Genomic DNA, 16,982 nt, shown 5'->3' on the forward strand with positions numbered 1-16,982 from the left:
TCAAATAAATTGATTAGTCTCTAAGGTGCCACAAGTACTCCTTTTCTTTTTGCGAATACAGACTGACACGGCTGTTACTCTGAAACCTGAAAGAAGTTAGGTTCTCTAAGAGAAAATGAGTCTGATTCTCCTGTCACACCAGATTTACACTGTTGTAACTGCATCTACTTCAATGGAGTTACTCCTGATTGACACCCGTGTCCATCAGAAGAGAATCAAACCCAGTAAACTATATGTTTTCTCTTCTAATAGCTAGTTCAACACTCTAGCAGCACAAGTCCCCAGGAAGAATGTCAAGAGATAAGAAGGAAAGAGACAGAGCAAAAGCATAGAGGAGAAAGGGAGACTGAGAAAGGAGATTAAAGGGAGGGAGAACAAGAATGGGAAAAGCAAGAGAGGGAGACAGAAACTGGTGGAATATGAGAGAAAGGGGCTGGGAGATCGCTTTAGTGGAAGGGTGAGCAAGGAAGCATATTCATCCCCTTCTCTTTCAGAGCGTCAGGCCTCTTACGGCCACATCCTCCCGGACGAACTACACTCTCCCTCAATATTTTGACCTTAATGAGTTTTACAGCTGCCAGTTTCATAGAATTCAGCACGAAATAATGTTTTTTAAAAAATCCCCAGACTTTCAAAGCTGTGGAATCCATCCTAATTGGGGGAGGGGGGAACTGCTGGGGTAAGGAGAAGGACATGGAGTGAAGCAGCCCGGCATCCTCCTTTCAATTGTGTCAGGGGGTGAGGGTGGGGGGACACCTGTATTTGTGGACTGGGGATTTTGTGAGTGTGTATGTACATATATTGGGCTTTGATTCACATGCATGTGACTGTGTGTTCTCTGTGTGTGGATGTAAAGTCAATGTATGTACGAGAACTGTTACTGCATGTGTTTGTGTGTTTATGGTGAATGTGCAGTTTTGTATGGTGCATGTATGCAAGTGTGTTGCAAATGGGCGAGTTGTGAGGTGTTTCTATGGGTGAGCGTATACTTGAGAGTGGATTGTGATTGTGTGTCGTTTTCTGTTTGCCTGTGCGTGTTCAGGCTGCGTTACCACCACATACCTTTATGGGGGCAGCATGTTGGGAAGACTAAGGGCCCAATTCTCATCTGTGCTCTGGTGGCATAAAGGGGATACCGATGGCACCCTGGGACTAGTCCTTTGTTAGGGGGTTTCTCAGCTAGCTTATATCTGCCAGAGTAGCTCTACACTGCCGTCCCCACAAGGAGTAAAAGGTGTGCCAGGGCAGGCAGGGGAAAAGGGAAGGAGAGGGAGTGGTTGGGCCATGCTGGACTCTGGCTGTTCTTGCCTGGGGTTGGTCCAGGTGTTCTTGCCCGGGGGCAGCCAGTGCAGTCATAGTGTAAGTTCTAGCTTGCACCAGGGGCATGAAAGAATTCCAGCTTCCCTGAAAACATGGTGATGGGAAGGAGGTTGGCAGCCACATGTCCCCCTCCCCCAACCACACCCCATTCCTCTGTGAAGTGCAGGAATGGAGCAACAGAGAATTGGTGCCTAAATACATAAGTGCTCTAGCAAGACTCTCACTCACACAGACAATACTTGTGCTGCTTACACCCAGGTGAAGGCCCACTCCTGCTTCCCATGGAGAGTGAGGAATCAACTGGAGAAACACATCCAGCACAACAGAAAGCCACTCTCATCCATTTCAATTTCCTCTTCTTCCCAGGTGCTGCATCCACAAGCTATTCCATGTGGGCATCTACCTCCAGTTCAGGTTGTTCCAGTGCTGCCCACTCTCACATTTCTTTAAATCTTGTGATATTTGTCGTCTTTGTAAAGCCACAGCTCCTGGAGTCAGGGCATTACATGAGAATCTCAGTTTTCATTTTTTTAAATGTAAGTTTCTAACTGTCATAGTTGCAGAGAAAAGCTTGAGAGACTCCGGAACCAGAAGGCAAATAAAAAGAACCCAAAACGGTATCATTTTTTAAAATCTCATGTTTTTTAATCAAATCTCATGATATTTTTTTTACCTAACTCTCATACTTAGTGTTGTTCCTCCCTTCAGTCCAATAGAATTAACAGACTGGTGGGCAGTCCTGTACAGAGCCAGGCTGACTCGTGCAGACTTCATTAGCTACTGTCAAAACTTCTCACTAGGGTCACGTGTAGTAAATACTGGGCTGGAGTTTTCTGCCAGCCAGGAATGGATTCTATGTCTTTTCCTGAAAAAGTCTGTGCCGACTAGGACTGATATGGATGTTTCCGAGAAAACTTTGGCTGCAGGCTAGAATTCCTCTGTATTTATGGGGCATGAGAAAAATCAAATAACAAGTGCAAATAAACTGTACAGTTGGCATTGAAAGCCGAGGCAGTGATTTGAAAAGAGGCAAGAGAAGCATTTCCCCAGGCTTGTGAACATGTGGCCTTGTCTCTTCTTGCCAAAAGCTCAGTGGGATGGAGCATGGGGTGCTCTCGGGGCTGCCTGCTCACAATACATGAAGAAGTGGTGAACTTCCAGAGTTGGGAATTCGTCATTTTACATCATTTAAAAACAATCATCATCCTGAAAACCCCCAGGAAACAGAGAGTTGACTTTACTACCACTCTGCACCTGTACAAAATAAAACTCAACTGTGTATCTAATGTCAAGGAGCCCATTTTTCACCTCTTTAAAGAGATTTGGGGGCTGGGTTGGAGAAGGGGAGAAGGGATCAATGTTTTTTTCTATGTGTCGGTATAGACTTCTAATTTTCTCAGCCTTGGGGAAGGTGCTCAGCAGGGGAACTCGTGATATATTTTCCTTCTCTGTTCCCATCTGAAGATTTTCCTCTCACTTCATTTAAGTGGTTCAGGGAACTAAATTTCATGATTCTTGCTATCTAACGGTCAGCTAGTGCCAAGCTGCGGTGCCTTTAGTACTATGTACTACCTTCCACTGGGTCTCCATCTTGGCATTGCCAATCCCCTACATTCAAAAATCATGAGAAAGGTCCCAAAATCATGAGATTGGCTTAAAATCATGAAATTTTATAAAATAAGTTTTGGTTTCTACTTATTTGCCTTTTGGTTTTTGAGTTTGTAGAGCTCACTATTGAAGGCTTTTCTTTGCAACCAAGGGGGCTAGAAACCTTTTTAAAAAATGAATGTGAGAGTCTCACATGCTCAGGTAACATGCTCCAGGAGGTGGGGCTATAAGAACACCAAATACCATGAGACTTGAGATAAAATCACAAGAGCTATTAGCAACGCTACTAGTCTTTGCACTCTTCTGATTGGCTATAATGGATTCTCTAGAATCTGTTTCCTTTAGCAGTTGGGGGTAGAACAGGAAATGATTTTACCCCCCTCATGAACCAAAACAACTGCAGCTGCTCAAGAGCTCTAATCCAGTGCTTCCCAAATGTTTGACTAAGGTGACCGATCAGCTGCATTTGGCTTTTTTTTTTTTTGACCCAACATTACGTATATGCACCTTCCCCCTGACACCACAGCCCTAATCCCGGCCCAGTGTGGAGGGGACGCCCAGGGGCGTGGTGTGGGGTTGGAGAGTGAGTCTGCCCCGCACTTACCCGTACTCACTCACTCATGACAGAGGAGAGGTGAAGCCAAATTTGAGTGTGTGGCATTGTGAGCTGGCGCATGAGGGTGCAGCACCTCTAAGGTATGGTCCGGCCACCCCTCCTGGAGTGACAGCTGGGCCAACCCTGAGTGGTGGTGCAGCCCTATGTGCCAGGTCCCAATGCCCAGAACAGGGAGCTAGGCCCAGCCCCATGGGACAGGAGTCACTGCTGTGTAGTGGGCTCACTCGCCAACCCTCCGTACCCTCTCCGGGGCCTCCTCTCAGCACTGGGGCAGGAGAAGTGTATGTTTGCCTAGACCAGAGGCCAGTGATGGGTTAATCACCGTACATGATGACCCATCTAGACCTTTCCGCAACCCACTTGTAGGTCGGGACCCACAGTTTGGGAAACACTGCTTTAGTTTACCCCATCCCAAGTACCGCTCCCTGTTTCCCCCAAGCTAGGACACGTCCCAACCAGGCACTCACTTGGAATGGAAGAAGGGTTTTAAAGACTCCTATTAACTTCAACTGGATTTGGATAAGGCCCTATAAGAATGGAAGTTAGCAGTACGCTGCCATCTATATCACCTTCAAGGAAACTCACTGCCTGCTTTATTTGCTATTTCCAACATGTATTTCAGATAGACTTTTTGTTCTATTTGCCCACTCCCGGATACAACATCTTCCCTTCTGCTCACAGCTACCACGGCACATAGTGATGAGTGGTCCCATCAATAAAAGCACAGTAGTTGCCAGATAACCACAAACAGGACCACGAGCAGAACCTACAGCCTGTAGCTGCAAACACAAAAGGCACTAACCAGAACATGAGAATTGCAATTCCAAAAACTCAGGACAAGTTTGTAACCAATTAGTTGTATAAACAGGAAAAGTGCAGCCAGGAATGTGGATTTTTAAGTGACTTTAAAGAAGTAACTTGGACAAATGGTATCATGATCCTAATATCAAACCTAACCTTGGAAAAAACAGACAGGGTGACATAGTGGTAAAAAGACCTGAGCCCTGCCTACCTCTCGCCCTTCTACCTTTTTTACCATGGGTGCAGCTGCACAGGGGTCTGATTTTGGCCAGTGTGGATGCACCTCTCAGGTGTGTAATAATAGACTCCAGTCCCACTTAACAATTTGGTGTCAACGGATTTACAGACATCTCAGACTGGATCCTAGAGCTAGTGGAAAAATAGATCTTATTTTTGGGAAAAATTTTCAAATGAAATGAAAATGTATAATTTCCATTTGCATTTTTTCACTGATTAGTTTCGAGTTGATGAAAATCAACAGCCCTCCTCCCCCAAAATCAGTTTTCTATTTTCACATCCCTACAAAAAAATTAAGCAAAATTGGAAATTTTCTCATAGAAATTTCTGTTTAATGAAGCCATGTTTTGTAAATAAACAAACAAACACATAAATGGTTTTGACCCACTGTACTGTCTGTTTCTTTACCAGCTGAAGAATTACTAAAAGCATATCCAGGGCTGCCAAATAGTTACCTAGGACTTTTCCAGTAGTGACATTTTATATAGATTCAAACATTTTACTGGGTTTAAAATATCAAATGGGTTACATCAATATTCATTGTTTAATTCTTTGGATATAAATTTCAAAGCAGCCAACTTATTTCTCTTATAAAAAACTGATAACTTTGCTGCTTATGATGCGGGACAGAGAACATCAGTTGTAGCATAGGAAAATCGTTTATAGATCGCCAATACATCTTCGTCTCATCTGCCACACTCCCTCATGTTCTGGGTCTTGACCTTTTTGGAGCAGAAATTACTTCTTGTATTTAGTGAAGTGTGTGAATAGCGGTTTTGTGATATGGAGAAATGAAAGTGAAGACGAAAGCAGTAAAATTACTTTCATTAGTGACCTAAACTAGGAATTGAACTTAGGTCTCCTGAAGCCATGTGTTTTTCTGTCAGTAGTCAGTATTGGTCTAGTATATTATGCATGGAATTGAAATCCAGCAACTCCTATATTCTAATTCCACAGCACAGAAACACAAAGCCCCTGTTGACTTATCCCTGAAGTTTCAGTGGATCTCAGAGGATCCGTGCAGTCTGGGGGCCCATCTGGCTACTTCTTCCATGGGTTCAAACCACAGTGGAAGAATTTGGAGTAAACTCCACAACGGGAACTTTGCAGAGCTTTCCTCTGGGAGAAGAGGGGCAAGCCCTCTATCAGCACCCTTTATAAATTCTTAGATTCCAAGCTCTCCCAGCCATTTCTAACTATCTGTTTATAATTTTGTTTTTAAACTCCAGGGGAACATATGATGCTATCACAGTGATCTTATAGGTGATTTCAACTGTACTGTACATTAGGTACATTCCATTCTTCACACTCAGTGAATAAGGCTCTGGTGAGTTCTGTATTTCTGTTTCCAGAGTCTGGTGGGTCATCACTTCTTCTGCACAAAGTTCTCCAGTAGCAAAGTAAATTGCTGATTAATTAAATGTTTATTTCCACTAGTTGTGTGTCACTGTCAATTTCTTTTGACAGCCTGGATGTCCTCTGCAATTCTGCGTGACAGATCCTTTTTACATTTTTAATATTTCTGTTCTATAAATAGTACATCAAAGAGCCGAGTTCCAGGCAGAGCATTAATCTTCACTCGTTAGAGAATGACTTGTCACAAAACACTCCTGTCCATGCAAATCATGCACTGTGACATCATCCCTTAACTCACAAAGATAAATGACATGCAGGGCCCAATTTCCAAATGTGGGAACCTTACTGAAATGTTGAAATCTTGTGTTTGGATGTTTAAATTGGCACTTGGATGAAAAGTGTCCATTTGTTCCAGTTTAAGATTCCATATAAAGCATATGAATCTCCTATCTGTGCCCATGTTTGGAATTAGCTTAGAGTATTAAAAACCGAGCTACAGCTGTGAACTTTAATTGCAGATGGGTCTGAGCCACAACATTTAGATTAGGATCCAGATCTCAACATTCCCAAAGCACAGAGGCATTCAGAGCTACGTTTTTAGTTCAGGAGGGTATACATGTTATATAGCTGTGAGGGAACTGGAATTTCCATTTTAGGGAAATTCCATGATTTTGACATTTGTTTTCATTCTGAATCAGAATGAAAACAAAAAATCTAGGAATTTCCCATGAAATGAAATTGTAGGAAAAAAATCATTTTGGGTCAATTGAAATGTTTCCTTCTGATTTTGACTTTTAATTATATCATATCACCTTATATGATAAATTTTGAAATGAAAAGTAGTTCCATTTTGATTTTATCTAAACACTTTGTTTCAGTTTTCTTTTTTTAAATTAAATTATGTCCAAATCAACATATTCCCATGGAAAATTTGTATTTCAATTAATAACATTTCGATGACATGTTCCATCAGAATGTTTTTGACCAGCACTACATAGTAATATGACATATACAGTACCTATTTTTGCACAGTTATCAATAGGAAAAGGCTCAGATGATATATTGTAGTATCCCAGACCATATTTAGGCTCCTAAATAAGTGACATGGTTTTCAAAATTACTGAGCATGCATCAGTTCCTGTTGACTTCTCAGTAAGGTCAATAAGAATTGCTAGGTGCTCAGCACTTTTGAAAATCATGTCACCTATTTAGGAGCCTAAATACGGATATAACAGCCTAAAGTCAGACACTTATCTTTGAAAACGTTGGCCCCAGTTCTCAGAGATGTGGAGAACAAGAGCAGCTGAATATGATACAAAACGGTCCTTAAAAGTTAGCTGTGATTCATTAGTGGGGAGTGTTGCCCTAAAACTCGTACAGATAGTTCTCTATTTAATGGATAGTCTTCTCAAATTATCAACACACCCGCAACTCCAGTCATGAACAAGATGCAGCCAGCAAAGGGATAAGTCATAAACTGCTTCTGAACAGAGACCCTGTGTGGCTCACCCAGCATCTCAGTAATGTATAACCAACCTAGATGGATTCATGTTTTCTCTTCTCAGTCATGATAGGTGTATTAATAATACACTCATACATATACAATTAAAGCTGGTCAGAACATTTTCAACAAAACGAGTTTTCATTTTCAGAAAATGGTGTTTTGTAGAAACTAACATGTCACAGAAATGTATTGATTTTGATAGAAAGGTTTCTGAGATCCAAAGTGGACTGTCTTGTCAATTCCCAGAGAGAGAGAAAGACTTAAATCAAAAGCCTGACATGTTTGATCCAAAATGGGCGTTTCGACACAGCTCTGTTTCACAGACATTGTCAAATGGTTTTCTTTTTGTTCCAATGGAATAGAAACATATTTCAAAACCTCAGAAGTTTTTATTAAATGGATTTGTCGTTGCCAAACCAGATCTATATGGAATGTTTCAAAGTTGCTGTCTTCTCTAGGATCATCTCTTTGGACAACAATTACCAGCAGGCCAAGGAGCTGGCTCTTTGGGAGAGCAGGACCTGTCTCCATTTTTCATCTGCCACTTTGAGTTTTCTGTTGGGTTTGTGAGCATTACAGCCTTCATGTGGGAACATAGTTACCTCTTAATTCATCATTGCGGCTTTTTGCCAAAGGATCACTCTTGAAGGTTATTATGAAGTTTTCTCTGCCTGGTTTCAATCAAGAGACAAGTGGTATAAAGTTTAAGGTTGTGGACTAATTACCTGCCTTCAATCCAGCACTAGGCATCTCTTTCTCGTTGTACCTCACGGATTAGCTTCCTCCCACCCTACTTTTCGGACGTCCTGAGGTTTGGGTTTCATCACTGTTACTGATGCTTTTCCCCCATTTACTTTACAGAAATTAAAGTTCAACTTGCCGAGACATCGAGAAGTTCGAGATACCCACCAGAGGTGCAACTGCCCAGCAGGTAGGGATCTCAGAGGCCGTGGTACCTTAGAATGACTAATGAGCTCTTATTTATTCCATCTCACCTTGAAAGCTTTCCTAATGTACTGCGGTATTGGGTTATAATTATACATATACTATAATAAACCTGCATATGGAATGTATAAGTACATACATATAGGTTTGGTTACTTATTCATTATATAAATAATAAATCTCTATATGACGGAAACTCATGAGAACACCAATATTCACACACCCAATGTGAGCAATAAAATAGACAACCAAGTGTGTTCTTATGTTGTCTGTCTGCCTACCTCTCATGCAGTGACCTTTAAGACTCATGGAATTATACAAATAGCTGAGGCATCTTGTAAAATTACATCCCTTGACGTTTTGAAATAAGTCTATATTTTATGGCATTGTTCAGTCATGCTTGTTTCCAATTCCAAAGGATCGTGGAAACACTTCCTCTGATGTAGTTTTAATACAATAGGTGAAAAAAAAATTATGGAAAACCCATTCATGAGATGCATTTTATTCCATCATCATGAGTCATGCAGTCTTCTTTGTCATCTTATAATAAAGTATACTAAGTACAGAGGAAATAGAGAGGTGGGGTTGTTTTATTTTTAAAGAACAATAGCACTGGTCTGTGATGGGAATGGACCAAAACCCAGAGTCCAAACACTCCTGAACTTTGGAAGATTGCTACAGACAAGATTGTTTCCACAATGGTACAACAGGTTCAATTTATGTTTAGTTTAAAAGACAATGCAAATTAAACATAAATTAGACGGTCTGGTCATTATCTCTCTTTATCTACACTGTATAGGAGAGATGGGTGAAGCGGTTCAAATCAAATAAGAATCCCTCAGCCTAAATCTCTTTCCAAAACTCAAATCAAAACTTTGTTGAACCATTGCTGAGTTTCAAAAAAGTTCCACTAATTTTTCCTGTCATTAGCCTACAACTTCATGCACTGCTCCACACCCACGTTATTGCCAGGACTTGACATATAAGAGCTGAAATACCACAAGAAACAATTTTCTGGAGCAGCCAAAAGCAGGGACCTTGGAATTTGAGTACAGGTAGAAAAAAATAGATTAATACATTATTAGGCCAGAATGGATCATTATGATCAACTACTCTGACCTCCTGTATAACATATGTCATAGAATGTCACCGAAGAATTCCTGCCTCAAGCCCATGAGGTCAGCTGAAGGTAGCTAAGACCCTTGTGAAGTTGTGACAGCAACAGTGGCAGACTTGTCATAGGATTTGGGTGGCTACTCATTCCATGCAGTTCTCAGTGTCTTCTGAAAAGATAGCCTTGATTCCAACGAGAGATGAATATTTCTCTAGACCTTAATTGACAATGGGGATGATGCTTTCTCATTGCGTGTTGCACCGCTCTGTCGTAAGTAAATATTCCAAAGGCATAGATGCTCTTTGCAAAATTCCCTTCAGTCAGCCTCCTCATTCAATAGGTGAAATTTAGTCATGTTTCAAAATAGGTGGCATGGCTGGGGTTGAAGCCTTGGTTGACTCCAACCTGTGCACATGTGCTGCTTCACTGTGGTCCATAATCCAGGCGGAGACCTTGGAAATCATTTCACCCTTGACATTTTTTCTGATGCCTGAGATGTCTGAGGGCTAGACACAATCTGGAGTCCTAGACAGTGTGACCCTTATGGGGAGTTTGAGGCTATCACAAGCATGGAAGAGAATCAATATGTTGCAAGCACTCGGTATAAGCCCCTTCCTCCCTAGCCAGCCCATTCCAAGGCCTGTAAACAAGCACACATAATCTCCCTTGCTGAAAATAAATGTTTATCAAAAGTGACATTTGAGTATAACCACAATTCCAAGTCCAACTTGTTGCATGGTACAGAAGGGAAAAGGAAATCAAATCCATTTGCTGACCTTCTCAGTACAGGATATAAAGGTCCTGGACAGTCAGAGAAGGGTCACACATACAGTAGGAGGGGTCCACAGCTCTAGGGCACAAGAGGTTTGTTTGTGAACTTAAACAATTTGAAGGCGGAGAGTAGGGAAGCAGAGAGGATGTATAAGTGTGTAACTGTGTCTCATTTATCTGGGTATTCATGATAAGAACAAGAAGAATAGCCCGGTCAGGAAAACAACAGGGTTTTTTTGGTCTTATATATAGAAAACAATAAGGAAATATATGTTTCCTAAAACTGGGAAGTTGATACTTCAAATCATTCATGCTTTGTTAGGGTGTGACCACTTATGAGTGGAGTGTCATTGCTGGGTCACTGTGTTTTTAAAGAGTGTAGGCCATAATAGCAAGTCTCTTAGTGCTCAAGGCATGTGCATTCAGGTTAACAGCACCAGCCTTGGTTAGTTGGATGAGATAAATATCCCGTGAACCCTTTCATGTTCCTGTAATCTTCCAGGCTTCTCTGGTACCAGACTGCCTGAAACAGGTTTAATGTATGTCCTAAGATAGACCCAAGTATCCACAAAACATATGGTAGCCGTTGGGCTCTTCCCACTACAAACCTTAACAATTAGGGATGAACAAACCTTGGGAACTATTTCTGGGTTTACAAAACTACCTCAGGTATTTGAATTATTTTTTCCTGTAATTTAAACCAATGATTTTTCAAAGGAGATATGATGTTTAAAAATGGATGGGCGGGTAAACATTGAATGCTCCAGGTGGACTTTGAAGAAAACCCCACATATTACCACAACTGGTGTTTACATGAAAATAGAATGAAAACAATATCTGTGCAAGTAGCAGACTAGTTCGGCTGGCAGCTGAGCAACAGATTGCCTCATGTATAGTTTACGAATTGTGGTAATGATGATGACACAGACTAATTTGAATTATGGTAGAGTTTACAATGTGCCTGACACTTTCTAAGCGTATATTAAGACTAAGTTTCTACCACAAAGAGCTCAGAGTATAGGCTTTTTAAGGAACCACAACTCAGTACCTAAAGGAAAAATGAAGAATTTACTGACCAGCCCAGAAGAGCAAAGACTGCAGTCCTAAACATGGGTGATGTGACACTCAAGAATAGACAAACACTCAACAAACTATCTATGCCCCATCATTCTGACACATATCATGCTGTCAAAATAACAAGGACTATTAAACACTCAAGAGAGCCACACAAGGTCACCTGCCATATCTCTCTCCTGAAGAAGCTATAGAGATCTCTTATCCTAACTTCCTTCTGAAAAAGTGAGGAATACCCTCACAATCAGGACTACATCTACTCCAACCCAACCTCAGCTGAGATGAGTTGTTCTCTTCCTGACAATAACATCCCAGAATATTCTCAACAAACTAAAGTCCAAGGATTCGTTTAGTGACTACATCCTACCAGCAGGTGCCCGTGTTCATTTCTGGGGAGTGGAAGTGACACCATGTCTTGAGAAAGCCCCCTTCAGATTTCTGAGCAGGATTTTGGAACATCTAAAGAACAGACCATAGTCAAAGATCCACCCCAGGTTTTGATCTGAGGCCATTGCTTGCTGGGCAAGACTTTGGAGCTTCATTAGGACTGTGCACATGCAGAGCAGAGATGTTAAATAAAGTTCATGGTTATTAGAAGAGAGCCACAAGCAGAACCTCAAATCCAAACTCATTTGAATTTGGATTGCCCATGGATTTGACCCCTAAGTATGAACCTGACTACAGTGTGGTCAGGTACAAAACTGGCAGGAGCTTATTTTCCAGCAGTGATTTGGATGTGCCTGAAATCTCTTGCGGATTGCTTGAGATGACAGAAATCTCTCAAGGACAGCTGATTTCCTCAGATTCCTGCCATTTGGTTCCACACTGTCATGAGAACAGCTTGTTAGATTGCAGTATCACTGAATGCAAATGTAAACCCTCCTAATCTAACCTCAGCATGATCCAGATTTGAAACTTGTCTCCTTAGACCATCTCTTATAGCTATCTACTGTACCTCAATCCTGAATCTCAGTGTTTGGATTCAAGGAGCTCTTAGTGACAGAAACACAGCCAAGAACACCCCCCAAAAGCAGGTTGGCACAAGTGGCTGTCCAGTATATCTCACATACGTCATTTATTTTTATCATTTTTATTATAATTTTTTTATCTTCCTCTCTTTTGCTCCTATTTTCACTATTCCTTTGTATTTGTTTTATGCTCTGCTGGCTCTCTGCTTCAGTTTTCAACATAATTTTTATTGGATATTTTCTTTGCTCATTTTCTTACAAGATTTGTCTTCAAGAAGAATCCCAGTTCAAAATATTTTAGTTTATCAAACTTTTGAGAACATGAATGGGTTCGAAATAAGGCAAGTTGAGTTTTCCATCATTCTAAGTACCAGGTTATTATTATCTGTATTGCTCTAAATCGAGATAAGGATCTCATTGTGCTAGGCACTGTACATGCATATACTGAAAAGCTGGTCCCTGCCTGTCAGTGTATCAGTAGCTAAAAGATCAGGCTGCCTCATGGATGTAATATGTAAAGTCAGGTGTATAAAAAAGCTGAAAAAGTCTGAAAATGTAAAAATTTGATGGCAACAGACCATAAATCCCAGTGATGACTGAACCTGGTAATATTCTGAACAAAAAGAGCTCTCAACCATGCTTGTAGCTGTTTCCATTGCTCCACACTGACTCAACAGACATCCTAGGTTTCAGTGTGATGTTTGGGGCTATTGTGTGTGCTGGTTGTGTTGTTATGTGGGTGGTTTTGAAGAACTGCAGTTGGGACAAGTAATCACAATCTGTGCAGTCTCCCTCATGCAACCAATGAAATGGTCTCATGTAAATTAGCTGGAGAGTAAGGGTGATGATTAGTTGAGTTACCTCTTATATCAAAGGACTCTTGGCATATACATATAAGATACATGCCTTCCTTTGGCACAGGTGCAGTTTGTAAGGTCAAAATGGCTGAGAAGTTAAAAATTGGGCAATAAGAGACCACAAAACCTAGTGATGATTCAGCCTGGTGATAGTCCGAACAAAAAGAGCTTTGAACCACACTAGTAGCTGCTTCCATTGCTTCACACTGACTCTTCAGACACTTTAGCTTCAGAATGACATTCCGGGAATCTTGTTATATAGCTGACAGGAGACAACAGGTGGCTACAAGACAGAGATAGCGAGGAAGGGGAAACAAGGTAAGAGTGAGACAATTGTTATAAGCAGCAATCACAACTAATGAAGAGGTAGGGTTGGTTTTGTTTGTTTGTGGGGATATTGAATTTGAAAGCTGATGGACCAGTTAGTAATGGTGGAAAGCCTAGGACTGTGACCTGACTTTAGGAAGAACTCTATAGTAATAGAGAGTACTCACACTTCTGACTCCAGAGGAGGGTTGCATAATCTGTGTCCGACTGCAGCAACCTGACACCACCCTGCTGTAAGTTACATGAGCCAGGCGTTGGCACAGCTTGATAAAATGATTTCACCATCTGTCAAACGAAAGAGCTCCTGTGAGAAATGTCTTCTGGACCCTTTGAGTCCTGGAAATTCTCTAACGTAATTTCTTCCTCAGTTCTCATGAAAGTCCTTGCACAGCCATAGCCCCTCAGGAAGACTACAAGAAAGAAAGAAAATGTGCCTCCTTCTTTCAGATTTCACACTTACTGACAGGGGCCACCAGAGCTCTGAATTGCTGTTAATATTTGTCTTCTTGCATTGTAGTCAGTGATGGCAAAAATAGACAGGGTGTTCTGCCTCTATCCAAACTCACAGCACACTGAGCCAGTGGGGACAGTAGGATTTAGTCCAGAGGCTCCACTTTCCAGGAAGGAATCAGGATGAGACCCCTGTAAAGCCTTCAGGAAAGTGGTATGGCAGGTGACATACTGGGCCTTTCTTCACTCTCCTTCCCCTACTATAGCGACTCCTCTCCTCTAGGCCCATATTTCTTGGCATGGCTGCAGCTAGGATCCTCTTAACTTAAGGATGATAGAAAGGAATCTCACTGGACTTATCCAGGCCACAGGCTGCAGTCCAGACTATGTCACCCAGCACTGGTACAAGCCAACTGGCAGAAAGCAACAGGATTTCCCATTTCCCGCCATCTCCCCACCCCTGCTCTTTTTCCTTGCCTGACAGTTAGCAGGAAAGAGGAGGGAATATCAGGTTTTTCTAAGTACAGAACTTTGCATTTTTCCATACTGCATGACTATGCAGGGGAGCAAGAGGGAGGAAAACCACTCCCTGCTTAATCACATTAGCTCTCCCCTCATCATGGCTCCAGGCACAAAGGGGAGGAGAGCAGAGGCTGAAGATCTGGTACTACCCTTCCCCAAGCAGAAGGACCAGTTGATGATTGATCTTTGGCTCTACCCCCATAACATGGTGGCCAGCAGTGCTGAGCCAGCATGAAGGGGAAAGGAAAGCTGCACCCAGTAATGGGTTGCAGTATATACTTCCCCCAGGAACTCTTCACTAAAGGGAAGCTGTAGCAATATGGGGAATTTGTCTTTGAACAGCTTGTGAATTCTATTTGGTACTGGGGACTTTCTATTTGTTTCTATGTTAGACTGCAAACTGCATTTTGAACATGGGGCTTGCTTGCCTTCTCTGAGGTGTTTTGCCTCCATGTTGAGCTAAAACCCACAAGAGAAATTCTTTCATCTGGTACAGGGCTAACATTGGAAGGTCATTAAATATTGATCATCATCCATTCAAATGGAGCAAGCCTTGGACAAAGAGATGGCTACTGTCCGAGGCAAATCAGTTTTTCAAGTCTGAATTCCTGTAGGGCGGGGGGAAGAGATAACTAAGCAACAGATCACCTAGTGGGGGATTTTGATCTAATAATGCTGATCAGGGGTCACCTGACAAAGGGGACTGGAGATTATAAAAGAAAGGGTGTCTCATTGCCACTTTAGAGACAGTGAGAGGAAGGAGGAAAAGCAAAAAGTTGTCTGAAGGAGTGAGAGGACATTGAATGTTCTGGAAAAGTGTCCATGTGTGGGAGGGAAAGGGAGAGAAGAAGGAACCTGGATTCCCTGAAAGGCTCTGCCCTAAACCCAAAGAATGTTCAAGAGGGGGAAGGAAACTGAGGCAGGGAAATGCATGTTTCGTCTGGATCTGTATATCTCTTGTGCTGTCTGACATAAAGAATAATTCATTGTGAAACCTTTGTGTATTATCTTCTTCAACTATCATGCATCCCTTAAGGGGTAAACTGTAAACCAGAGTGCCCCTCAGGGCGTAAGAAACTTTGTTGTCATTGGGGGGCAGCACTGGTCCTGGGGGTCTTGGGCAGCTGAGCCTCAAGGTCCCCCTTCCGTGAAGAGGTAGCAGACCGACTTTCTGTGCCTAGGAAGTGTGCCAGAAAGGCAAGAGCTTACTGAGACTCATTGACACTTAGAGCACATGGGTCCAGCAGTTTGGTGAGAGTCCAGCAGAGGACTTTTTATCAGGGCTCTGACAGGACAGAACGTTTCCTGGATCTCCTTGGTCGCTCTGGTGGAAATCAGACCGTGACACCCTTGTAAGAGGTGCAGTAGGTAGAAGCTCCCTTGCAGGAGCAAGATGTGGTGGAGAGTGGTGAGGACAAGCTATGGCTCCACCTACCACCTGCTCCTCTCCCCCCATTTTCTGGCAAGGTGCTTTATGGGTGTGTGGTGTGTGTGTGAGGGAGGAAGCAACTCAATAGCAGCCCCAGTACTTGCTCAAACACAGGGGCTACAATTCTGGTTGGCTCTTTTGTGTTCCAAACAAAGGGAGATTCTTTACTCCTTCCCCCATGTACACTGTGCGGCTGTCTAAGCTGAGACCACCATTTCCCCCTCCCTTTTTACTTCAGCAAAATTCCCAGCGATGTCTGTGGAATTCTGCCCCCTACTTGTGTCAGTTGTACCCTTATGCCAACCGATGCTCCTGCTGGGGCAGCCCAGCTCTTCCCTAGCCCTCCCAAAGGGCTTGGACTAAATGCCACAATCTAGCTCAGTGCAAGGACTTTAGTATTTGGAAGCCAGAAGGGGAAGTGGGGGTGGGGGGGGAGAAGCAGCAGAAGACGTGGGACTCTGCAAGACTCTTTCTCATTGCCCTTAATAATGCTATAACACACTGATCTAAGTTACAGCCAAAGAAAAATACATTTAGGAGGTCAGCGTCCTTCTCCACAGAATCCTATACACCTGTCACGATGGCAGGGAAGCGGGAGGAATCTAGTCCTACTCCTTTTACACAAGATAAGTGTTCCAGCGGTGTAATGCCAAGTCAGCACGGAGACCCTTCACTCCATTCTTTTCTATCCACTGGCTCACGTCACATGATTCAGGCCTGACACAAAGTGCTCCCTCCCTCCATGTGTGCTGGGAATCATGCCAGTGTCAGCAGCTCCTAGAGCTTTACTCAGTGGATCTATATTGGAGTCAGTCTCCATCCCTCCCCTCACCTGCCAGGACCCTTTGAAATGTTTGCGGGGGTTTATTTATTGTTGTTGTTTTTAACTCTGTCCTTTTTTGTCCTGTTGGGAGAGCTGGCGCAGGCACAGCATGACAGATACTAGTGCTCCTGAGCGGCCTGTGAGATTAAAGGCCTGGAAACCAGCTGAACTCTTGAGTTTGGCTTGCAAGGCATGGGGGTGTAGAGAAGTTTTGAGATTCTTGGAGGTGGGGGAGATGAAAAGGAGTGGTCTGACTATTTA

The 16,982-nt window shown here is 42.6% G+C and overlaps 1 protein-coding gene across 9 annotated transcripts in view; it reads left to right on the forward strand.

Annotated features, from left to right (window-relative positions):
* COL13A1 (collagen type XIII alpha 1 chain) overlaps positions 1-16,982 on the forward strand; it is a 153,258-nt gene that overhangs the window by 3,474 nt on the left and 132,802 nt on the right. For all 9 annotated transcript variants that reach the window (XM_043550696.1, XM_043550697.1, XM_043550698.1 and 6 more), the window contains exon 2: positions 8,304-8,373. In XM_043550696.1, coding sequence (XP_043406631.1) covers positions 8,304-8,373 — 70 coding nt within the window. The remainder of the gene's footprint in view (positions 1-8,303; positions 8,374-16,982) is intronic.

This window comes from Chelonia mydas, chromosome 7 (assembly GCF_015237465.2).
Source record: "Chelonia mydas isolate rCheMyd1 chromosome 7, rCheMyd1.pri.v2, whole genome shotgun sequence".
Taxonomy (NCBI): Eukaryota; Metazoa; Chordata; order Testudines; family Cheloniidae; genus Chelonia; species Chelonia mydas.